The following is a 25,125-nucleotide window of genomic DNA, read 5'->3' as shown; positions in this document are numbered from 1 at the left end:
CTGTCCTTGACCCGACCACCACGACCACAGCAGGGAAGTGGGGGCAGGGCCCTGGCCTCCTGAGGGTCATTCTGAGGACGGGACCTCACACCTCTCAGCAGCTCCCTCAGGCTGCCCTGAGCAGAAAAGAATGGGTTCTTTCTCATCCCCCATGAATGAACCCAGAGCGCCCCCAGGAGGAACCCTCCAAAGGGAAAGGCCGGTGGACACATTCCATGAAAATCAGGGGGCGCAACAGTGTCACTGACACGGCCTTTTGTGTAAAACTGTAAACAATTTACAACAGAAGCACATCCTCAGGGTTTTTTTTTTCTCCTGGAATCAAGAGTCAACAGTATCTGTGGGGAGAAGACCTAGAACAGGAGGAAGCCCACTCCCAGGCGCCTAGTGGTGGGGGAGCGCGGGTCCAGAAGTCCTTCCTGCACCTGAGGCCGTGGCTCTGCCTGCTGTAAAGACGCAGAGCAGGAGCGAGGCCAGCATTGGGGCGGAGGGCGGGGGAGGAGCTCAGGGTCCACAGGGCGTGGTCGGCCCACGAGAGACGAGAGGAAGATGGGGCCCACGACCTCGACCGCGGCCAGGACGCAAGCCCCCGGCTCGGCTGCTCAAAGAGCTGGCTTCTTCTTGGTGCGGGGCGCCGGCCGCAGCTCCCCGGGCCCGTGGGCAAACGGGCAGCAGTCTGCCGGCAGGACGCAGCCGTCGGGGTGATGAGCGAAGAACCAGCAGATGCGGGTTTTGAAGCTGTCGGAGGACGGCCTCCGCTTCGACTCTGGTTCCTCCTGCTTCCGCGGCCTCTCCTCCCGCCAGTCGCGGATGCGCACGTGCCCGTGCAGAACTGGGGTTGGAACAAAGACAAGAGACGCCGCAGTTAGCTGTGGGCCGTGGGCTCCTGGGGCGGGGGTGGGGGCTCTGTGGGTGCAGGCGTCCCAGGCTGCGGGCACAGCCCCCAGGAGGCGTGGCAGGGAGGCAGATAGAGCCCCCTACCCCCCCCCGAGGCCTGCAGTCGCCCCTAAAGTGGAGCCGGAGGCAGGGGTGAGGGGGAAGGAGGGCAGGGTGGAAGCGCGGGGCTAGGGGTAGTTAGGCGGGGCTGCCGGACACCTTGGGGAGCAGCGAGTAGCCTGTGCCTGAGGCCCTGGTGATGGCAGACCACAGGGACCACACAGGGCTGGGCAGCATGGGCACCAGCTCGAGGGACGGGCCAAGGAGCAGGCAACCACGAGCGTGGTCCTGATACAGGCAGGGGTTCGGGGCATCTGCAAGGCGGCCCTGGCCCCGGAGGACTCGCGGCCACATCACAAACAGGAGGCGGAGTGAGACGGGGTGGGGTCCTTTCTGGCCGGTGAAGACCAGGGGTGAGGTTTACAACCAGAGCAAGTGGGGGCTCACGGCAGCCCCGGTGGCAGGGGCGGGGGCGGCAGGCTGCGATGCGCTGGTGGGTGCTGGGCCACCCCGGGGAGGGGTGCGCCTGTCAGCTGACCGCTGCCTAGCGACCTCCTGAGCTGGTGCCCCGACTCGCGGAAGCTGCCCCAGGGGCTTCCACTGGCCTTTGCCCTGTCTGGAGAAGTCAACATCCCCACGGAAAAGGGCTGAAGCAGCCGAGCCCTGGTGGTTTCCCTGGAAGCGCTAAAACCACGTGGACACACAACGGCTCTGGGAGAAAGAAAGGCCGCTCACTCAACAAATCTGGCTCCCCAACCTCTAAGGAAAACTTCAAAGTGGGAACGAAAGCTTGAATTTCCCCTGCAGACTGCCTCCTGTTATGGCAATAATGGGACCGCCTGTCTCTGGAGACTGATGATTTACTAAAACTGCTCCTCGAAGCCAGAGGAAGGAAGCGCAGAGGCGCCTGTGTGTGTGGAGGACACAACGGGGGATTCAGCCTCTGCGCAGCCGACAAGCACCTCCGAGGGGCCAGGCGGGCCCCGCTCCTGGCGGGGCGAACAGAGAGCTTGGCTCCCCGGCCTGAGAGCCAGGCAGGAAACCACCGCCTTGACGGTGTGCCCACAGCAGCACCTCCTGGCACAGCCGGGAATGACACGGCCCGGCTGGAGCAGGGTGCCCCGGGGGTGCCCCCAAACTCCAGCAGTGTGCATCCGAAAGACGGGGGGCCCTCACTGCCTGGACGGGGTGCAAGATGTCCCCAACTCCAGCAGTATGCATCCGAAAGGCAGCCCCCCGCCCCTACTCCCTGGACAGGCTTGAGAGAAATTTGGGGGAAGACGGTGAGGGGTTTGCTGGGACCACAAGTGGGGACAGACCCCCGCCGTCCAGAGGGGGACTGGTCCCCGCCCCTCAGGGCCGGCAGGCTTGCAGCAGGCCCTCCACTGACTGCGTTTCAGGAGCAGTCCCCGAAGGGTCGGGAGAAGGGGTCCAGCCAGGACTCGTAAGGCCAGGAGAGTGGGCGCTCAGGACGAGGGGCGGCCCCCGAGAGGGCAGAGGCCAGGGCGTCCCAGGGCCAGGATGGCTGACAGCCTCTCCGTCCCCCAGGACACACCCCCTGCCTGGGCAGGCCTGTGCCCTGCGTGTGTGCCCCTCCAGCCAGCTCTCGGGCCAGAAGCAGCCTCTCACCGGGTGAAACATGCCGATTTTCAGGGCATCACAAGCAGGAAACGCGCTGTGCCAGCTCACTCTCTGCCCACCCCTGAGCCCCTCACCTCCCAAAGTGCGAGCCCTGCGGACTCATGAACCCACGGCTCTGCCCCTCCGCCATTTCTGACCACAGACGTCGCCTGGACCAAAGTGTCCCGAGGAAATGGCAGAAGGGTCTCCCAGAAACTCTCTGTGGTGGTTTAGTCGCTCAGTCCTGTCTGACTCTTTGCGACCCCATGGACTGTAGCCCGCTAGGCTCCTCTGTCCATGGCATTCTCCAGGCAAGAACACTGGAGTGGGTAGCCTATCCCTTCTCCAGCGGATCTTCCCGACCCAGGAATCGAACTGGGGTCTCCTGCGTGGCAGGCAGATTCTTTATCAGCTGAGCTACCAGGGAAGCCCCACAAACTCTGCAGAGGTAAATTTACTGGGTGCTGGGGTGTGCGCGGCAGCACCAGTTCTGGGGTCCATCTCGCCCAGGTGACCAGCCAGCCCCCCACTCGTCGGACACCCTGGGCTGGGGACTGTCCTCCACAGCTGGGTCCGCATCCTCAAGGCTGGGCGAGAATTCCAGCCCGGCCCACAAGAGGCTCAGCGCAGGCAGAACTGAAAGGTCTGAAACTGCCTTCACCTTCTCACTCGTGTAACCGTGACTGGAAAACCAGCCATGTTCGTTAAAAAAAATTCTACAGAGAAAAGCCTGAGCTCAGGCATATCTGTTGCGTGACTGGGAGCAGCGTGTTTACTGGCACTCGACGCCCAGGCCTCTGATTCAAAAGCGTTTCCAAAAATAAATGAATATGCCCCTCAATGCCAACCACACAGAAAGCAATCACACACGTGTATTTATGATGGGGGAAACAAGACACGATTTCAGGAAATCAAACCAAAACCGCACCAGGAACAGCAGAGGGCAGAGCAGCGCCCAGCACGGGGATTTTTAAGCCGCTGAAGCTCCATACAGCGGAGCCGGGCCAGCAGGGACAGCCCCGATCTCCACTCACCTGTGGGCTGCCCGCCACAAGCCTCAGGCCCCTACCCACATCGCACCAGGAGCGCTTAGTCCAAGTGGAGATGAAAACAGCTCCGAAAGGCCAGCCAGGCCACCCAGAGGCACCGCGAGTGTGAACACCCGCGCGCTCCTCCTGGGGGGTCTTATGGGCTACGGGAGGGGCTGGAGGTCATGCTCCAGCCCTGCGACCCCCCTACCCACCCCGACCCCATGGGAGGACCACAAAGGTGGGCTGGGAGGGGTACCTGCCCACCCCTTGGGCTCGGACGGCTGCCCGTGTCTGCACCTGGGACCCGGAGGCCCTGCCCCTCAGCTCAGGACCCTGTGTGCAGAGGTCTCGGGAAGCCTGGCCCTCCTCCCCACGAGGGACTCTTTGTGCCCTCGTTGGTCAGAGGCCTGGGGTCCACAGCCCCAACCACACCCACCTGCTGCCCCATCCCACACGCCACTCCCTCTGCCGGACATGCTTCTCCTTATCCCGGGTGCCATGACCAGCACAGATGCCACATCCTGAGCGGAAGCGTCCCTGACAGGCCTCCCTGGGCAGGGACATCACCCACAACAAAGGGCAACGCAAGGGGACGCCCACTGACTTTAAAGCCACACACGAAGTATTTAGGGGTGAAGAGTATGCCAGCTGCGGTCTGCTCTAAGATACTTCCAGAAAGAAAGAAAGTGCACACAGCTAACCACGGACCCCCTGGCGGAAGGGTCCACAGAACTCCCCTCGTGCGGCTAAAGGTGAACAGGCCTCCTCTGAACCCCGGTGCCACGTACACATCCGTGACGCACCCCAGGGAAGGCGGGAACTGCTCCCCACCCTGCAGAGCCCAAAGCCAGGTGGAACACGCAGGCCCAAGCCCTCCTGCTGCTCGCCTGGAAGCGGGGGCGGCAGGGCAGGGCTGGCTGGGAGCTCAGGGTGCTTCCAGTCTACAGGCAGCCAGAGGCCAAAGCAAAGCAGGTACCCGTGCACCACCGGAAATGCTCCAAGACAGGAGGCCCCGCCAGCAGGCTCGTCCCTCCGAGGGCGAAGGGGCACACCCTGGACAGGGTGGGGCTGAGTCTGGGGGCCAAGGCAGAGGCTGGGGAGCATCAGAGAGACAGCGGTGTGAGCCACGCTCCATCCTCGTGTGAGATGCACACGAGGGAGCCGTGCTCTGGCTCTGGACTCCTCTAAGATGCAGTCATTCCTCAGGAACGGGACAGGGGCCACCAGGGCCAGCGCCGGGGTGCACGGCTGTGCCTCACCTTGGAACACCTGCGGGCTGTTCCTCAGCAGCGTCTGCAGGCCCCCGCATTCCCGCTTCAGCCTCTGCAGCGTCTCCCGGTCCAGCTCCCCGGCCACCTCCGCCAAGGACAGGCTCCCTGTGGGAGACGGGGTTGCCCCCAAACATGAGAGCCGTCCACCAGCACCCCCCAAGTCCCGCTAAGAGGATGAGGGGAAAATTAAATGTGGGCCCAGACGGTCCTTGCTGCCCCTGGGGCTGCCCCTCAAGGGCTCCCCAACGCAGACTTGTGCACGCGGCCCCACACACCACCTCTGGCTCGCCCTTCCACGTGTGCGTGTCCCGACCTGACCTCCAGGGCCGGCCCACCCACTTCCACCCCGTGTGCCCTTGGCCAGGCTGCGGAGGGCAGACACCAGGCCCTGGGTCAACGAGCCTTGGTCACACAGGGCTCAGACACACGGGGGTCCTGGGCCCGGGGTCACCAATTCCCATGACTAAGGTGGGGAGCCTGCAGCTCTGGGGCTAAGGGTGGCCCTGCTGGCACCAGGCAGACTTCTCACTGCTGGCCAGGCAGCCAGAGCGCCCCAGGGCAGGCTGACGCTCGGAGACGCACGTGGGGAACGGGGGGGCTGCCTGGCTCCCTGCCATCTCCAGGGGGTGGGTGGCCTGAGACCCCATCCCTGGAGCCACCAGCACCCCGGACCTCCCCATAAGCCCAGGAAGAGACCCCGTCCTCACTCACTGGCAGGGTGTCCCACCCCAGGCAGAGGCCAGCACCTCCTGGGCACAATCATATAAAAGGGCCCCCCAGAGGAACGGACCATCCTGGGAACTAAGGGTCAGAGGCCTCACTTTCAGTGTGGCGTGCAGGGCTGGAGGCTCTGGGCCCTTCAAGGCTCCACGTGGAGCCCACCCGCCTCTTCCTCCTTGTCCAGCCTGGCCCACCTCTGCAGGGTGCCACAAGGAAGGGGGTGCTGACCCCCAGAACTCCTCAGAGCCCCTGGGCCTCGTCTATAGTTACCTGGCGGTCAGCCACCTGAACCGATTCCCCAAGAGGCTCTCCCGGCCAGATGGCCACGGGGTCGAGGATCCCTGGAGGGGATAGGCTTGATGGTGCTGCCACGTCGCATGGACACAGGGGATGGGAGGGGTGTGGGGGTGAAGGAAGAAACTCGGAGCAACGCCCTCCACGCTGGGGGCCGGGGGAGCCCTGCTGTTCACCACCGCCAGTCTGGCCCAACCATGGGGCCAGCAGGCAGGACCCCCGACTGACGGCGGGGCCTCGGCCTTCTCCCCGAAGGGTGAGCATCCCCGTCCCGGGCAGCCTCACAGAGCCCTCCAGGGGCGACAGGCGCCTCCCGTCAGCCTGTCTTAACACTCCTGATAACCTGATCCCTGGCTCTTTAAGTGAGGAAGTGTGTTACTCGCTCAGTCATGCCTGACTCTTTGTGACCGAACCCAGGTCTTCTGCACTGCAGGCAGATTCTTTACCGAGCTACAAGGGAGCCCCCTGGCCCTTTCGAGAGCCACAGACTCCAGCATGCTACTCAGCCTGGGAGAGCAATCAGATACAAACGTCTCCCTTTCATCACGCCTGACTTTTGCGTTTTGGGATTTCAGAGACAAGTCGATCATCAGAGCAGAGCATCTCCCAGGTCTTCCCAGGCCGGGGCTCTTCGCTGGCAGCCAGCAACCTGGCTGTCTGTCTGGACCATCTCAATAAATGGAAAACAAGGAGCTCTAGACCCTGAGACTTCCCCGTGACCTCAGCTTCCACCTCTGAGGCACCAAGGTTCTGCGTGTTAACAGAACTACAAGGAAGAGGGTTTTCTAATGAGCTTGGGAGAAGCCTCCCTGTTTCCTTAAAATAAATTTAATTTAAAAAGACCATACAGTTTCAAGGTGGCTCAGATGATAAAGAATCTGCCTGCAATGCAGGACACGTGGGTTCGATCCCCGGGTCGGGAAGACCCCTTGGAGAAGAGAATGGCAGCCCCCTCCGGTATCCTTGCCTGGAGAATCCCATGGACAGAGGAGCCTGGCGGGCCACAGTCCACGGGGTCGAAAAGAGTCAGGCACGACTGAGCAGATGTACACACGTGCATGTAGTTTCAAGCTCGGTCTGAAGAGAACGAGTGAAGAAGCTCCTGCCTGGCACCCAGTGGGAGCCCGGGCTGGGGGTTACCTCCTCGATTCCAGGCCTGCGCACTCCTGCCTGCAGGACTTCTCTTTCCCAGCAACAAGCGCGCCACCTGCAAAACCACTCGGTCCACAAACTCTCGAGGAAGGGCGGCACAGTTCCTCAGGCGCTCGGCTTTCTCCCGCGGCTGAAACCCAGACAGCCAGAGTCCCCCCGCTGGGGCTCTGGCCCCTTGCTGGCCGGCTCCAGCCTCCGCTGTGTGCCCAGGCCAGGTGTCCAGGGCTCCATGCCCCTCGGGGCCAGGGGCGCTGCTGGGAGCGGCCCCGGGGGGCGGAGGGGCAGGACCCCCGCTGCAGGGGCTCCTGGGGCGGCCCCGCCTGCTGTTAATATAGCGGGTCCTCTCCTCGTCCATGGAAGCCTCTCTGGCAGGCGGGTATGTCCTGGACTTCCCGATGAGACAGACCTGCACGTGGAGAGCAGAGACATGCTTTAACAGGTCCCAACGGTATTTTCCCACGTAATTCTCTCATCCTGGAGAACAAACTCCTCAAGCTTTAGGGACCTATGTTGACAGAAATCCTTATTTTACAAACAAATACGAGCATCAGTGACCTCAAAATAAGCAACTAACAGCAGGAGCCCACAAAAAACCTCACCACTCAGACCCCATGGAGCCTGACAAACATACAGACCCAGGTCGCCTTTACTGAGCTGACCAGGTTTGGCCCACCGTGAACACTTTGCTCGTGTCAGCCCCGCCGCGCACCCACTGCCCCACACACAGACCCTGCCAGGAACTCCCAGAGCTCTCGAGGGGCAGCCTCGCTGGTGGTGGGGAGCATGTGCGGCCCCAGCAGAGCACCAGGCGCTGCGTGGATGGCCCGTTCACGCTGCACGTCCCTCCTGCACAGCCAGACACGGGCTGCCCTGGAGCGAGAGGCCGGGGCTGCAGATGCCGCCACGGGGATGGTGTCTCTGGACGTCCTCCGTGGGCCGGAACCTGATGGAAGTGCCTCCGGTCACACTGGAGCCCCCATCACTGCTCTGCAGCTGCGCCCGTGCCACCCCGGGCAGGTGATGACTTCCGTGAGCGCAGAACGAGAGCGCCGGACCTGTGTTCAGTCCTTGATTAACAGCTGCTGCATGTGGACACCTATGCTTGCATCCAACCCCCGAACCAGACGATCTGTATGAACACTGAGGCTCGGAGAGGTTGAGCGAGGGCCTCTGGCCTCCAGCTCCCAGTGACGGCAAATGCAAACACCGAAACCGTAGGATCCCCAGACACACACGACCCAAACTCTGCGTGCGTGCGTGCGTGCATGCTAAGTCGCTTCAGTTGTGTCCGACTCTTTTGCGACCCCACAGCTTGTAGCCCGCCAGGTTCTGTCCGTGGAATTCTCCAGGCAAGAACGCTGGAGTGGGTGGCCATTTCCTTCTCCAGGGGATCTTTCCGACCCAGGGATTGAACCTGAGTCTCTCATGTCTCCTGCGTTGCCAGGAGGGTTCTTTTACCTCTGGCACCACCTGAGAAGCCCAAATGCTAGCCAAATTCAATTCCAACCTCAGAAGGCTGTGACTTGCCAAGATAGAGGGCATTTGACAGGATGACATGAAGGTTCTGAGTGCTAAAGGACGTTTCCGAAGTGATTCTGAGCAGCGACAGCAATGGTGCGCCTGAAGCCGACTGGGGCCCAGCACCGCCTGGGGGCTGCCGCTCCTCCCGCCTGGCAGCGCCTGTGCTGGCAGGAGTGCGCTGGCAGCACGTGGCGGGGCCCAGAGTTAAGCCCCATCTCCCCCCTTTCACCGCCGTCAGGCCGTGAAGCTGAGATCTGGATGACGGGCTTGGGTGTGCGTGTCTTTTTAAAAGCACTGACAAACCTAGAGTCTCATGGAAGAAAGCGATCAGAGGTTAACATAAAACCGATGTCAACACTTGCCCTGACTCCCAGAGGTTCAAGACCCCCGAGTGGTGAGCAGATCAGCCCCGACCATCTGGCAAGGTGACAGGCAGTCAAGGGTCAACTTCTCCCTGGACAAATTCAAGTAAATCTGAATTAATGAGGCTTTTAAAGAGAATATTTGAAATCATTCTGAAGTTTGGAAGCAATTTCAGCCCATTATTTGGGAGTCTAACTCCATGGTGTCGCAAAGAGTCGGACACAACTGAGCGACTGAACTGAAGTCAGAACTTAAAGCGTTCAGCCTCTGGCAGCACCGAGCCCACAATCCAAGGCCAAGCTGACGCCGCCTCTGGGAGGTGCCCAAGGGCCAGTCACCGTCGTTGGGAAGGAGATGGGGGCCAGGTGAGGGTTGCTGCAGGGGCCGCTGGCCTGGAGACGGGGGTCCAGGACGCCCGTGCGGGAGGGACCGCAGGCACACAGCAAGCCCTGGAAGCTGTCAGCGCCGTGCTGGGGCCGCCGGGTCAGAACCCACTCCTCTGGGCATCACCGACTCGTCTACGGGTCTGTGACGAGGACGGCCCCACGCTTTCCATCGAAATGCCACATGTGCCCGCGGGGGACAGCCCCGGTGGCCGGCACACACCCGCTTGGTAGAAGGGATCCGAAGGCAGTCCTCCTCCACGTGGAAGCCGCAGGCCGAGCCCACCTCGGTGACGAAGTCCAGGTACCCTCGGTACTGCGTCTTGCTGCTCTGCGTCCGCTGGAACTTCCCGACGAAGTCAAAGAAGCAGCAGGGCAGGACGAAGAAGCGGCAGGCGTAGGAAGACCTTCAGAGACAACCGGCGACACGGAAGCTCAAAGTCCTGAACAGGCTCGGTGCGGAAAGTGCTGCGGAAAGCCGCTCGGCAGCGGTGTGTGGGGCAAAAGGCAAATGATGGGCTACTGGCTAACGGTGCTTTTCATATAAAGAGTGAACCACAGCTCTCCTCAGTTTAAATCCTAGGAACAACGCAGCACAGTACCTTTTCAGTAAAACATGAATGTAATTACTCTATAAAAAGTACTCCTTCTGTTGCAGTTGTGATCATCAGCCGGAGCCTGAAACTCCCTGATGCACCTGGAGACTGCAGCTGTGGACACGAAATTTCAGAGGCAGGCGCCACGCGATTACGGTTTGCTGCTTGGCCTACGCTATTCTACAACAGTCCATGTTATGCTTCGTGAAGTAAAGTTGGACAGAGAAGGACAAATATTGTGTGCTATCACTTGTGTGCTGAATCAAAAAAAAACGAATGAAGATAACAAAGAAGCAGACTCACAGATATACAGAATGAAGCAGTGGTCACCATGGGGAGAACGGGGGTTGGCGGGGGGTAGGAGGGGCAAGATAGGGGTCGGGAAGAAAAGAGATACAGACGACCCTGTCCAAGTCGAACAAGACAGAGGATATGCTGGGCAGCACAGCATTTCATGATAGTTTATGATATAAAATATTTTATATTTATATATCATATATTTTATGATAACTACAGACAGTACAACCAAGGAAAATTTTCAGTCACCATATTGTACACCTGAAACTAACACTGTGAATCAACTGAACCAGCAGAGCGTCTTTATACTGACAGGCAATCCCTCCTGCTATGAGAAAACGTCCCAGGAAAAACACATCTCAACACTGGATACAAACACGATAGAAGGAATCACAACAAAAATACAATGTGAACATGTGAACCACTTACGTTACTTTATATTTTTAGATTTAAATACAGCCAATATGGCAACCCACTCCAGTGTTCTTGCCTGGAGAATCCCAGGGACAGAGGAGCCTGGTGGGCTGCTGTCTATGGGGTCACACAAAGTCAGAAGCGACTGAAGCGACTTAGCAGTAGCAGCAATATACCATCATCTTGACAAAATAAACTAGCCACATTTAAGCGCTCAACAGCCACGAGCAGCCAGAAGCTATGGGTCTGGACAGCGAGACTGAGGCAACGGAACATCCCCAGCCACCACGGTGCCAACAGGCCCGCCAGCTCACCTGGCCGCAATGACTGGGATCCATGGCGTCAGCTCATCAGAATGGTTACCGATCAGCCAGTCGACATCAGGGAAAAGGGTCTTATCATTTGGTGTGATTGCACTTTCCTAAAAGAAAGACGCAGAACAAGACTGAATGTCTAGTCCATGAAAGCAGAGCATGGGAGGAGGCAGAGACTGCAGCCCCTGAAGAACCACAGCTGCCCGGGGCAGGTCTCAGCCCCTCAGGGCTGTGGGTCTTCACCTGCAGAAGGTAAAAAGCTGGGTCAGGAGTGAGGAACGCGTGTGGCCAGCCCACCCGCCTGAGGGTATGGGAAATGACAACTTCGAGCATCATTACCCGAGGAGTGAACACCACCCTTCTGAGTGCTCATCAGCTGCGCATAATTAAAAACACCCTTTTTACATGAAGGAGATGGGGGCCACGTGAACTGCTTTACTTTTGGCAGAAGATGGGAGCAGGGAAGGCTTCCCAGGTGGCACTAACTGTAAAGAACCTGCCTGCCAACACAAGAGATAGATAACACGTGGGTTTGATCCCTGGGTGGGGAAGAGCTCCTGGAGGAGGAAACAGCGCCCCGCTCCAGCATGCTTGGACGATCCCAAGGACAGAGCAGCCTGGAGGGCTACAGTCCATAGGGTTGCAAGAGTCAGACAGGACTGAGGCACCGTAGCAGGAGGGCGTACATGGGAGCAAGAAAGGGCCTGAAGAGTGAGCGGGAAGCAGGGAGGTCTGAGGCCGGCCTGACATGCAACCCGACGCATTTACACCTCGACGGCCCGTCAACCCACAGCCTGAAGCGCGTCAGCGGAGAGAGACAGCACAGGAAGACTCCACAGACACTGCACACCAGCCTTTGCTGCTACAATACGACCTTGTGTCAGCACTCGGACAGCAAGCTTCGACCCACAGAACAAGCATGTTTGCCACTGGGACGATTTCTGTGGTTAAGCTGGGGACAGCTTGTTTTTATGATTGAAGAACTTTCAGTGAACACCTATCCCTTCTGCTAGTTAATTAGCAGGCCTTCATTAATTACTTCGTTAATTACTGAAGTCAACAGTCTCAATAGTTTATCTGTCAGTAAGAACTGGAGAGACAGGAGAGTCTATACAGACACTCAAAATCCTCCTAATTTTAAAACTGAAGAATGCAGGCCCCGAGGCAAGCAAGCAAAGCCCCACCTGTTTCAGAAAAAAGCTTTAACTGAAAATCTGAATACAGCAAACTACAATAATTCTTTTGATACAGAGTTTTACAAACAAAGATTTTTTGTGGTCATCACAGTGCTGCTATCAAAAGCACGTTTTTTCCCTTCACCATCTCTAGCTTATAATCAAATGAGGCATCAGAAAAAAAAAGGAGCTGTATCACAGACTTGGCCTCTGAATGTCCAGACTGCACCTGTTCATGGAGATCACTTGTTTACTAGTAAACAGACAAGCGCTGAGCACTTGTGTACGTGTACACACACACACACGCAATGGGGTAATAAGAAGACTGAAATAATGCCATTTACAGCAATATGGATGGAACTAGAAATTATCACATTCAGTGAAGCAAGTCGGATAAAAACAAACATCAAGCGGGACCACTTACGTGTAGTACCTAAAACACAACATACATTAACTTATTTCCAAAACTGAGAGACTCTCGGACACAGCAAACAAACTTACGGTCACCAAAGGGGAAAGGGGTGGGGGAGGGGTAGATTATGAGTCTGGGATCAGCATGTACAGACCACTGTGCACCCAACCGATCACCAACGCGGCCCTGCTGCAGAGCACCCCCATTCAATATCCTGCAATAAACCAGAACAGAAAAGGACGCGGAAAATATACACGTGAATAACCGAATCCCTCTGCTGTACAAAAGAAACTAACCCAACATTACCACTTCCGTGGAGACTCAGACAGTAAAGAATCTGCCTGCGATGCAGGAGACCTGGGTTTGATCCCTGGCTTGGGGAGATTCCCTGGAGAAGGGAGTCGCTACCCACTCCAGTATTCTTGTCTGGACAATCCCATGGACAGAGGAGCCTGGTGGGTTACAGCCCACGGGTTGCAAAGAGTCGGACATGACTGAGCAATGAACACTTTGATACTTCAACTTGAAAAAAAGGCCCCCAAAGTAAAAAAAGAAGTAGAATCCTCTACCTGTCCTGCAAGGGGCATAGCATGCCAGCCAGCTTCCACAGAGACAGGACTTGAACAGACAGCCTACTCAACTGCTATCTGAACTTTCCACGAGAAGAAATCATCTTGCTTCTTCACCTGGGACACACAGCATTGTGAAAACCACCATGTTACTCCCTTAGCTTGATCATCAGCTGCTGCTGCTGCTGCTGCTGCTAAGTCGCTTCAGTCATGCCCGACTCTGTGCAACCCCACAGACGGCAGCCCATCAGGCTCCACCGTCCCTGGGATTCTCCAGGCAAGAACACTGGAGTGGGTTGCCATTTCCTTCTCCAATGCATGAAAGTGAAAAGTGAAAGTGAAGTTGCTCAGTTGTCCGACCCCCAGCGACCCCATGGACTGCAGCCCACCAGGCTCCTCCATCCATGGGATTTTCCAGGCAAGAGTACTGGAGTGGGGTGCCACTGCCTTCTCCGTTGATCATCAGCCTCGTATTGCAATTCAGAGCCCAACTTCATTACCTGTGTAAGAATACATGGTCCGCGTATGGATCTGCAGAGCCACCCCTAGCAGGAGTCCGTTCCCTGGTTTACCAGAGTTCTTCAAACCTGAGACTTTTTAGATATTCTCATGTGTTGTAATCTATGAGCATATCCCTGTTGCTAAGTCATGTCTGATTCTTTGCGACCCCATGGACTGTAGCCTGCCAGGCTCCTCTGTCCATGGGATTCTCCAGGGAAGAATCCTGGAGTGGGTTGCCATGCCCTCCTCCAGGGGATCTTCCTGACCTTGGGGTCGAACCTGCGTCTCTTGCAGAGCAGGGAGATTCTTTACCCACTGAGCCATCAGGGAAGCCCTGTCTGACTGTATAAGCAAGTGCAAACCCTCACAGCATAAAGCAGAGCGTAAATATATAATGAAAACCTAAGAGGTAAAGAGGTGCCGGGCAGCTGCAATAAACATCACTTCCTCCAACCTTTTTAATTTTTGGCAACACTACTCTCAACTTTAAAAGAAAAGTGAAGAGAAAATATAGCCTTGAAAACTTTGTTTTCTATTCACAGGTGAAATAATATATTAGAGATTTGTTTCAAACACAGTGAGGCTAATGCTGGGGTTGTGGGAGAGGGGATGAGACAGAAGAACCACTGCTGAGCTGGCCCGAGTTTCAGGGATTTACTACAAACTTCTCTCTACTTCACAGGCTCCTGACGTCCTCCACACTGAAAAGTAAATGCTTCTCCTACCTGTCAGTCAGCATCCTGTCCTTGTGCACAGAGAGGTGGTGTCCTAGCCACACCCACGCCTCTTATCAGCAAGGGGACAAGGGTCTGGAGGCGATGTGGGTATTTGGGCAGCAGAAGCCCCCGCGGCACTCCAGAGCCAAGGACGGAGCCCAAGGCTGGGCGCCCCCCTGCTGATCTGGAGGTCTGGATGAGAGGCCAAGGCTGGGAAACGCTGGAGCCCAGACCTGCCGGGCGGGTGCTGTGGGGGAGATCCCTACCAGCCTGCCCCCGAGATACCTCCCTGTCTGACAGCTTGGACCTGCTCCAGGCCTCGGTGGGGCTGACTGCAGCCCTGCGGCCACAGCTGAGACCCGGCCGCCAGAGAGCTGGAAGCCATCGTGCTGTCTGCACGAGACATCCACACATCCGCAGCCCAGCCCTGCCCGTGCCTCTGTGCTCCCCTTCCTCTGACTCCCTGACAACTTCTCCCTAGCTAGAGGCCTCTCCTGGCCACGCTACTCAAGCAGGAGTGTCCACGCCACCCCCAGCCCCGAACCAGTCCCCGCAGGGAGGGCACCCACTGCCAAAGGAATGTTTCAACTGCAGCCTGCAGCAGGCTCCAGAGCTGATGCCCCCAGAGCAGCTGCAGAAGACCCGGGGCCAAGACAGCACCCCCGCTCCGGAGGCCAGCACCCTCGCTTCAGTATCACCGGAGGCAGGGAAGGTCTAAGGGGGCGTCCTCCGTTCAAGCCTCAGAGCAGCGAGCCAAGTGTGGGGTGCTGCAGTTACCAGCACCTCTGACTGGCTCCCCACACACAGACCCTCTCGTGGAAACAACCGCACTGGGAGCAGCCTGTTGAGGTCAAGCAAGGGGACAGAGCCAGTACCTCTAGGTGGGTCTGGGGTCCGTACATGTCCCAGATTTTTCTTCTTCGGACGTCTATCCCTCGGCCTGGATGCTGAAACGATGAATTTCAGGAACCAAAGGTTAAGGTGGGTATGTCGTCAGAAATGAGCGAGAACAAATCAAACGCTGCAGAGACCGCTCCCTGAGAGGCATAGGGACGCTGAGCTACTAAGAAACAGACGCTTTCAGCCCCAGGGCCCAGACACAACCCCAGCGAGACACCTCCAGGCTCACTCGCAGCCCCGGGGGACATGCCTCTCTTGAAGGGAGCCGCCACCTCTGCGCTCGCCCGCCTGCTCATCCAGCCCAGAAGAGCCCTGCTCCGGGGTCCTGAGCACCCAGTGCGCCCTGACCACCTGCAGCTCTCCCCAGGCCCCACCCCCGGCTCCCAGTCACCATGCGCCATGCTAACACCACAGACAGGCTGTTCCAGGGCCCACAGACTCTTTCTATCAAGCACCTCAGAAGGCGGCCCAACAACCTCACCCCAAAGTCCCGCAGGCAAGGACATGTGTGTTCGTCCACAAGGCAGGATAGTACGGCCCTGGGGGCAGGGGGCAGTGGGCACTGCCACCTGTGTGCCCGGAACCGCTCCTGGGGCCAGGGCAGCTCACGGCCTCTGCTTCACAACCAAGAAAATGGCTGCAGAACTGAGCATCACAGTTTCACACGTGCTCAGTATGCGGGTGCTGGCCGTCCCAAGCTAGACCCCAGGCTCCTCGAGGGCAGAGCTGCCCTCACCCTGTACCCCTCCCTGCGCCTTGAAATGCTGGGTTTTCCAAAGAAAGCACCACCAAGAACACCCCTGCTGCTGCAAGGGTGTCATTCGCAGGCCGCCTGTCCCCGAGGACCCTCTTCTCGTCCAGCAAGGCGGCTGCCTCACCCTCCCATGGACAGGCTGCCTGCTCGACGGCGTCACCAACAGCCACTGCAACTCTGACAGCCCGGCCACCTCCGAACCCAGATCGCACCAGCAGAGAAAGGCCTTGTGCTGGAAGTGAAGACACCCTAGAAAGGTGTAGAGACAGCCCCCAGTGCGCTTTACCCCCTCATTGCTCAGGATGTGGACCAGGAGGCCGTTCCCGCAGCCGAGGTCCACGAAGGACTGCCGGGCGGTCTCTCCCCGTTCGGCTCTCTCTTCCTCCCAGAGGATCTAAAGTCAACAGGAAAAATAAGGTCAGTCTGTAGTGCACTCTGCCCCGGAGTAATTCAGACACAATGCCACGTGGGACTGCAGTGCTCTCCCAGGAGAGGCGGAGAGGCCTCTGGGCCCGGGGCCCCACACAGGTGACGCCCAGGTGAGCAGAGGAAGGTGGGGACAGCCCCCCCGCTCACCCGAGGCAGCGCGGGCAGGGACCTCCTCGTCTCCTACCCAGAGCCCACGCTTGCGCGGTCAGCTCTGGGCAAGAGTTTTACAGATCACTGTTAGTTCCTTCTGGCCTTCTCTAAGTTCTTCTGGTTTTGTATACTTTGAGAGGCCTTATTACTTCTAAGACTGAGACAATTACAGTTGAAAGGAATTCCGAGATTATCTCTTCTAGACATTTCACAGATCAGGAAACCCAGACTATCAAGCTAAAGGTGTGCCCGAGTCCAGGTGGTCAGCGAGCTGGCCAGGAAGGCCGCGAACCTGAGTCACCTGATGTGAGGGCGGGAGGCAGGAGCTCATCAGATGGTCCACCAAGGGCTCCCCAACGCCAGCCGGCGTCTCCGTGCTGACTAGTAATTTGGAAAAAATCGAATTTCTGCTGGTTCACAATCCAAACTTGTTCTACATTTCACACAAAAGCACCATGCAAAACGTAAAAAAAATTACACGTGTATCCAACCTTGACAAGTGAAAGTCACTCAGTCATGTCCAACTCTTTGTGACCCCATGGATTATACGGTCCATGGAATTCTCCAGGCCAGAATACTGGAGTGGGTAGCATTTTCCTTCTCCAGGGGATCTTCCCAACCCAGGGATTGAACCAGGGTCTCCTGCATTGCAGGCAGATTCTTTACCAACCGAGCTATCAGGGAAGCCCAACGTTGACAAACAGAACTATAAAAGCCCTGAGCTGCCGCAGGCACCCTTCCACCCACTCAGGTCACAGTCTTACCAGCAGGTAGGCAGCAATAGCCACATCTTCATATACAAACTTCTCAGGGTCAGTGACTTCAGGCCACACCTACAAAATCATCAAGAGCTTTTGTAAATTTTCACCGTACCCGTGTGTAACAGGACACATGGAGAGCAATGGAGTCCAAAGCAAGATTTCCGAATAAAGACACTTAGATTAGGCCACTGGACATCAAAAGAAAAGGCTCAGCTACATTACCTGCACCCCGCACCCCCAAAGACTGAGTCTGATAAACAAGGAATCAAGGGTGGGGGTGTCAAGGAAGCCAAGGGGTAGGGGTCATGGGGGCAGGGGGCAGTGCTCCACCTGCGGTCTGTGGGCGTCTTGCTGTCATTCGCCAGGAGTGTCACTCAGCTGTTTTGCCCCATCTCCCTATTTGTAAAGCAGGGATAAAGATACAACCTCACGCCCATACAGGATGACCGTCAGGTTCCTTGAACCTGAAAACGCTGGCTGTGCAAGTGCGAGGGCTCACTGTTAACACCAGTGATGCGCAGAACAGGTGTCTTGCAGATGAGAAAAAAACAACGGCCAGTATTAAAAGCTCAGACTTCTGATTCCAATCTAGTGGATTAGACAGTTCACATGAACCGTCTCACCAAGGACAGTTTAAAAAGCTGGAAGAAGAAAGGAGTGCCTCCGTGAAGGTTCTAAATAGCAGGATAATGAAGGACCACTAGGCCAGGACCTGGGAGGGAAGGGGGATGTGCAGTGAGGTCAGCCAGCCCGGGACAAGTGTGGGATCCCCAGGAATGAGCGGGCACTGCTCAAGCCTGAGACTTGGAGATGCTTTGTTACAAAGCAACAGCAGATTAAAAACAAAAAACACTGCAGTGATAAATCATGGTCACTTCTAGACGGGAGGGAGACACACTAGGAAGAGGTCAAAGGAGGTTCAGCTGTCAGCACAGGCGCCTCGGTTCCAGGCACCACCACAAAGGAGATATTGTAGCAAGGCGCTATGCACGTGCGCACTCAGGCGTGTCCAGCTCTCTGCGACCCCTCGGACTGCAGCCCGCCAGCCTCCTCTGTCCATGGGATTCTCCATTTCTCCAGGCAAGAAGACTGGAGTGGGCTGCCATTTCCTACTCCAGGGGAAGTACGGTGAGCCAAACAGATTTTTTGGTTTCCAAGTGCATATGAAAGTTACCTTGAAACTATACTGTAGTTTATTAAGCGTGTAATATCATTATGCAAAAAAAAAAAAAAAAAAGTAGGTACTTTAATCAAAAAATATTTTTACTGTTGGGACTTGTTGGCAGTCCAGTGGTTGGGACTGCATGCTCTCACTGCCGAGGGGACAGGTTCAATCCCTGGTCAGGGACCTAAGACCCCACAAGCGGCATGGTACAGCCAAAAAAAAAATTTTACTCCTAAAAAATGCCAACCCTCATCTAAATCTTCAATGAGCTGTAGTACTAACTTCAAAGGTCACCATGATCACAGGTCATGACAAATATATTAATAGTGAACAAGCCAGAAATATTGGGCAAATTACAAAAGCAGACCCAGACATACGAACTGAGCAAATGCGGCTGGAAAGCAGTGTCTACAGACCTACTCCACACAGGGCCGTCACGGGCCTGCAGCTTGCGGAAAATACAGCATCTGCAAAGCACAGTGTGCCGAGACGTGCCTGTAATGCTCTCTCTCTTAAGCTGGGTGTGAATACACAGATATTTATCGTTATCTGCCCCCCTACACACATTTTAGATATAAAGTTATAACATTTTATAAAATTGATCTCCTTTTTGGAAGTATATGCTTTTGTACTTTAACTTTTCTTATATTTTCTCCGAATGTCTTTTTGTTTATACTCAAGAATTATGGCAATTTAGTAATTAGTTTAATATTCAATTATTTTTAACTAAGAAGACTTCCCTTTTGTTCTCTTGGGAAAAAAAATAGTAACGTGCCAAAAAAAATAATCCTTTTCCATAACACAACTGCCAATGTTTTTACGGTTTAGTGTGTCAAAGTACAGGCTGTAACAGGGGCCGCAGGTGGGTATAGTTTGCCTTAATATCTGTCTCTATGAAACTAAAAGGCACACAGGGAACACGACGTTAGCTGGAGTCGTCCGGTACATCACCTCTTTTAAATGGGGGTGGGGGTCCCAGGCGTCTCTCCCCAGAATCACCTTGACCATGTCCTTGTACTTCTCCTTGAGCGCCTGGTAAGCCGCGCTGTACTTCACGATGGAGACGAGGGACAGGGTGCTTTTGAACCCACTCTGCCTGCTCTCCACACACCACCTGGCCAACCTGGCCAGCAACTCTTCTCCAAGCCAGCTGGGTTTGGGATACACAGTGCCATCTGAATGCCATTGTTCTGGACAGAAAATTAAAACAGATATGAACCTTTGAAAATAAGAGAAATATGAATGAGCAGGGCTGGTTTCAGGTCTTGTTTTTAAACTCTACGTTTATTTACCAAAAGAAGACAGAAGTTAGAGTAGCTATCTGTGATTTCCAAATATGTACCCAAAACACAAAACAATCTGCAACTAGTTATACAATTTTCATCCTGTAGAGAAAAACACATTTAAAAAGCAAAAGAATTCCTCCTCTATTGCAGATGTTGTTAAACATGCATTTACATACCTCAACAAAGCCCACTGGAAGGAGGGTTAAACAAGGTTCCTCTCACATCCCACTCACATGCTAACCAGCCAGATTCTAAAGCGTCCACGGTTTCTTTAATTTTTCTACGTTTTATACATTTCACATGGGCAAAAATACACAGTGCTGGTTCACCAACTACTTCCTGGCCAGGAAGGTGACGCTCAGTCACCACACTGAGGACACACAGGCAGTCACTGGGGCTCCCAGTCCACGCGGACCCCTGTGCGTCCTCCGCCAGCAGCGTGCAGGGTGGCTACAGCCCGGTCTGTCCAGCTCACCGTGTGACCCGGCCCCAGCAGCACCTGGCCAGGGCAGGTGCTCGGTCCCGAGGACCCAGGTCAGGACAACATACCCTCCAGGGCTGCGATCCAGGCAGCGCCATGCAGGGGAGAAGTGCCAGGATTGCCGGGCTACAGTAAAGGCGTTGCTGTTCAATGGGGGCCCCCAAGAAGGAGCAGACGCACAGGCAGGTGGGTGGGGCAGGGCACAGGGTAGGCTGGTGGGCGGGGCGGCCTGGCAAGGAGTGCCCGGCTGGCGAGCGCTGCGCTGTCACGTAGCCTGTCTGGTGATCTGTACAGTCAGACTTTTGCCCCCAGGCATGTCAGAGGACACAGTTCACTCTCCTAAGAACCAGGAGCCGAGTCTCCACTGAGAGCTGCAACCAGGTGGGCATCACCGGGTGGGTGGCAGGCGGGGAGAGGCAGGGAGGGAGAGGCGGGGAGGGGCAGGGAGGGGAGGGGCGGGGTGGGGCGGGGAGAGGCCTGGCTGCTCCCTTCTCCTTCCCTGCCCTTCGGAAGTGATCCTTCTGGACTCACTGGGGCCCTTCCCCTGCTCTTCCCGGGCCTCATGCTCTTTCCCAGGTGACCCCGGGGCCGCCACACTAACCCTCACCTGCTCAGGCCTCGGGGTCATCCCCGCCCATGCTGGTACAGTGGGCAGAGCCCTGCCCTGGTCAACGAGGAGACTCCTCCACCTCTGCGCTTGGCAGCACCTGCCTTACAGCATCCATCTGTCTCTGGGCCTTGCTGACCCCCGGGGCCCAGTGCGACCACATGGTGGGGAGACCACGAATCCTGCCAAAACGAGGCACTGACCGCGAGTGCCACGCCCCACGAAGGCAGCCACCAAAAGTCCATCATGCTCCACTGAGAAGGCCACACAGGCTTCACCACGCCAGCCATGCTGGGCGCTGCCGCGGCCAGGCCCTGGGCCGGGCTTCCCCACCGGGGACGGCGGACAGCGGGCTCTGGGGCTCACCCCCCAGCTCCTACCTCAGCACTCTCCAGGCATCCCCCAGGGGCACACACGGCTCTCCCTGAGGGTCTGCCCACCCTCTCCAGCTGAGAGGAAGGGGCCTTTGGGGAACATTTAACACCTGTCAGGAGGCTCCCCGCCGGGGCAGACTCTGGGCACCCTACGTAGTGTCTGACCTCCAACAGGTCCCTGGGAAGCCCAGCCCAGCCCCCTCCTCAGGGGCTCACAAAGTATTAAACGAGTTTCAGAGGTGAGAAGAGTGGGGGGCAGAGGCGACACTCCCAAGGTCGCATTGCTGGGAGGACCCAAGTCTATGAGACTCCCAAGCCCAGCTCTCCTGCTGTGCCCTGGCCTCTTTGTGAAACCATGCGCACAGCTCACAGCGGTTAAAGAGACACACTCCAAGGGCTGTCGGGGAAAAAGAGACCCGTGCAAATCTCCAGGAAAAGAGAGAAGAGCAACACATGATCTCTTGCTCCTCTGACTTTTCCATTTAAAAAGTACCAAGTGGAAGTAAACTGAATGTCACACTTTCCGGACAGAGCCGAACACCATGTGGATTTAAGGGAACAGATTAGACTGCTGTGTTTAGAATAAAACATCACTGAATACTCATTACGTCTAAGACCACGTGAGCCTCAGCAGGAAATACAAAAGGATGCTTCCAACTACCCCTGTTACCAAGGTGTAAGATATAACAAAATAACAGAAGGATCGTGTTTATTTGAATTCGGTACTAGAACCAGGTGGTATGAACCATCATGCCTACACAGAAAGTAGGGGCCAAAGACTCCAGCCAGGCTGGGACCACCCAGGTGCCAAAAGGAACAAGGATGTATCAGGGTAAAACACTGACCAGAAAGCGGAGCCCACAAACCTGATCTGCCTGAGGGTGAGTCCCTGTAGCTCCTTGGGGACCTAGAATCTTTCAGCTGCCCAAAGAAATCACTGCTTGAAACCAGAGATCATTGAGAAAGAGGAATCAGTTATCCAGTACTTACCATTCTCCTTCACTATGACTGAGCTGAATTTGATACACATTGCTCATCTTAACCTTTAAATTCCCTTCATCATCCTCTTCCAAAGGTAAAAAAGTTACAGTTCCATTGAGGACATCTGGGGAGAAAGAAGATAGGGATGATCAATTAAAACTGCTTAGTTCAGGGGCTCGCCAGAAGTGGTCTTAAAAGCACAGCACTGAATCCACCCCCATCATTGTGCCTTCAACCCCCAGGGCTTTTCCCCACTTGACTGACTGCAGTGACTGTCCTGGTCATGGCTGTATCTCCAAGCCTAGCCTGCCCCACTCTTCACTGAGACCCACATGAGCATGCAGACCTCCATGTCTGAAGGCCTTGTGAGCATGGATGCGCTCATCCCCGCAGGCCAGGAGAGTTCGGCTCAGTCTGTCAGTCGGGTCCAACTCTTTGCGACCCCATGGACTGCAGCACACCAGGCCTCCCTGTCCATCATCAACTCCCAGAGCTTGTTCAAACTCATGTCCGATGAGTTGGTGATGCCATCCAACCATCTCATCCTCTGTTGTCCCCTTCTCCTCCCACTTTCAATCTTTCCCAGCATCAGGGTCTTTTCAAATGAGTCAGCTCTTTGCATCAGGTGGCCGAAATATTGGACTTTCAGCTTCAGCATCAGTCCTTCCAATAAATATTCAGGACTGACTTCCTTTAGGATGGACTGGTTGGATCTCCTTGCAGTCCAAGGGACTCTCAAGAGTCTTCTCAAAAAAAAAAAAAAAAGAGCCTTCTCCAATACCACAGTTCAAAAGCAGAACTGTAAAAGGTGCTGAAAGCCGAGGGCTCCTAAGCTAAGTTCTACCCTCAGAATTAGAGAGGGTCTCCAGGAGGAGGGGACACCTGGGAAGAGGCACAGAGGCCAGCAGTACTGGGGGGGCGGGGGTAGAGGCACGCACCCACCAGCGACTCAGCATCACTGCTTCTGGACAGAGCTGCATCCAGAGCAGCCCACACCCTAACACCCAGAACCTGTGACCACACAGTGTTACACAGCAAAAAGGGACCTACACACGTGCCAGGGTTACGGTACGGGCCTAGGAGAGAAAGAGGGTACCCTGGATTGTGCGGAGGCCGGGGGTGCCTGTCTAGCCACGAGGGCACCGGAAAGCTGAGAAGTGTGTCCAGCTAGAGGCAGAAGAGACACAGCAGCAGGAGAGGCCACCAAGGCTCGAAGCCAAGAAGGATCCGGCTCGGCCGCCGGCTCTGGCAGGCAGGGAAGCCACTTTCCTCATCCCTTTCACTACTGGAGGCCTCCCGACCGCTCATCGTCCCGCCCTCCTTCACCTTCTCCCCCAAGCCTTCCAGACAACACTCCAGTCGACAACCCCATCCTCCGTGTTGAGGATCCACATTTCTACATGCCCCCTCCACAATCTACAGCCTCCCCAGGGCATCATGAATTTGAGCAAACTCCGGGAGATAGTGGAGGTCAGAGGAGGCTGGCATGCCGCAGTCCATGGGGTGGCGAAGAGTCGGACAAGACTTGGTAACTGAAGGACAACAAGGCCGTCATGAGAAAACAGGCGGACTAGGTGCCTTTAGTCCTTTGCACTTACTGACTGCTTTTTAACCCAACCACATCCCCTGCAGAAGATGCTCTGCTGGACCAAACTCTAGGCTTGCTCCTCTCTGTTAGGGTTCAGCCACGGCCCACGGAGACTGGAACAAACACTGTCACTGTCCCCAAGAACTCAAGACCACATCCCGAGCAGGACTCTGGGCCCCCCTGAAGTGCCCACTGGGGAAAATCAAGGCTGACAGAGGAACAGACTGTTCCAGCCCATACCTGAAGGTGGGGTTGCTATGACCCCGGCTTCTGCAGGAGGGGAGGACCTAACTTCAGAAGGCACCAGTTGGCAAACCCCCGATGGGCTGTGCACGACCTATCCCCCCACCTTTTCCTGCTTGTTGTTAATCTTTCACCACCCTCACAACACTGCCCCATTCTCTTCTTTCACTCTCCCTGTAAAACGCCCAATCACTTCTTGCACTTAGCAGAGTGGAGGTAGGTTCACGCTGGACTCTTCTCCCTACCGTGACAAGCCTGCGCCTTCTCAGTCGCTCAGTCGGTGTCTGACTCTTTGCGACCCCCATGGAATGTATAGCCCGCCAGACTTCTCTGTCCACGGGGATCCCCAGGCAAGGATCCTGGAGAGGAGGTTGCCATTTCCCACTCCAGAGCCTGACATCCTATCACCAATTAAAACTCATCCCTGCCACCGTAACTTGTGCCTGCCTCTGTGGGGAATCTCTTGACAAACTGCCACTATGAGAAACACACTCTTTATACCTTGCACGACCATTTCTCTCCTCGGACCACGAAGCGGGCAATGCGGGTTCGTTTTGGGGATGACGGTTCTGAGCATCAAGTCGAGCTCGCGCCGACCCTCTGGCGGCGATCCTGCCCCGGTGCCGGTGAGGAAGGCTAGCACCTCTCGATTGTCGCCGGCGAGGCTCTGAGCGAAGGCGTCCCAGAGAGCATCCAGGTCGGCGGCGGGGAGGTCACCCTCCCGGGCTGCAGCCTTGCCAGGTTGCTCAGGGGTCCCTGAGAGCTGAGCCGCGGCGGCGGCGGCGGCTTCCCGGGGCTCCTCCTCTGGCTGGCGCCGGCCCTGGGCCTCCTGGCAGCCCTGATCGGGGCCCGCGCTCGGTCCAGGGCCCCGGGCCCCGTCGGGCCCACATTCTCCCGCCTCCGCAAGCCTCTCGGGCTCGGGGCCTGCACTGGGCCGGGGGTGGGTGTGCCCGGTCTGGGGCAAGGAGACGCTCCGCCGGGCCTCCAGGCGGACGCCACACAGCCGCTTGTTGGCCACCTGCGGCCTCTCCACCCACACGGCCACCGCCGCCCAGAAGCCGCCCGGAAGCCGCCGCGAACCCGGGCTGCTCACCGCAACCCTACCAACCTCAGCCATGATC

At 56.6% G+C, this 25,125-nt stretch overlaps 1 protein-coding gene across 2 annotated transcripts; it reads right to left on the bottom strand.

Moving 5' to 3' along the window:
- Window positions 1-230: 230 nt before the first annotated feature.
- TRMT44 (tRNA methyltransferase 44 homolog) lies at window positions 231-25,125 on the bottom strand. Of its 2 annotated transcripts, none has more exons than XM_040237635.1 (11): window positions 24,506-25,125; window positions 22,183-22,297; window positions 19,444-19,663; window positions 17,283-17,351; window positions 16,226-16,333; window positions 15,161-15,232; window positions 10,913-11,019; window positions 9,515-9,698; window positions 7,013-7,430; window positions 4,847-4,963; window positions 231-832 (listed from the first exon to the last, which is right to left on the bottom strand). In XM_040237635.1, exons 1-11 carry the CDS (start codon window positions 25,119-25,121, stop codon window positions 603-605), a joined length of 2,256 nt encoding a protein of 751 aa, XP_040093569.1. In that variant the 5' UTR covers window positions 25,122-25,125; the 3' UTR covers window positions 231-602. The 2 variants fall into 2 exon arrangements, with proteins under 2 accessions (XP_040093569.1, XP_040093570.1); XM_040237636.1 differs by having other exon boundaries at window positions 236-832; window positions 19,444-19,634; window positions 24,506-24,594.

This window comes from Oryx dammah, unplaced genomic scaffold, assembly GCF_014754425.2.
Source record: "Oryx dammah isolate SB20612 unplaced genomic scaffold, SCBI_Odam_1.1 HiC_scaffold_3, whole genome shotgun sequence".
In the NCBI taxonomy this organism is placed as follows: Eukaryota; Metazoa; Chordata; class Mammalia; order Artiodactyla; family Bovidae; genus Oryx; species Oryx dammah.
Note: the sequence above shows the minus strand (reverse complement) of the source record. Positions and strands in the feature narration are given on the sequence as shown.

Excerpts from the sequence above, each read along its gene's own strand:
- TRMT44 (XM_040237635.1), bottom strand. The coding sequence starts at position 25,121 with ATGGCTGAGGTTGGTAGGGTTGCGGTGAGCAGCCCGGGTTCGCGGCGG. Across the intron at positions 19,664-22,182 it reads AGTCATAGTGAAGGAGAATG|GTTCATATCTGTTTTAATTT; the intron begins GTAAGTACTGGA and ends TTATTTTCAAAG. Across the intron at positions 16,334-17,282 it reads CTATTGCTGCCTACCTGCTG|ATCCTCTGGGAGGAAGAGAG; the intron begins GTAAGACTGTGA and ends TGTTGACTTTAG.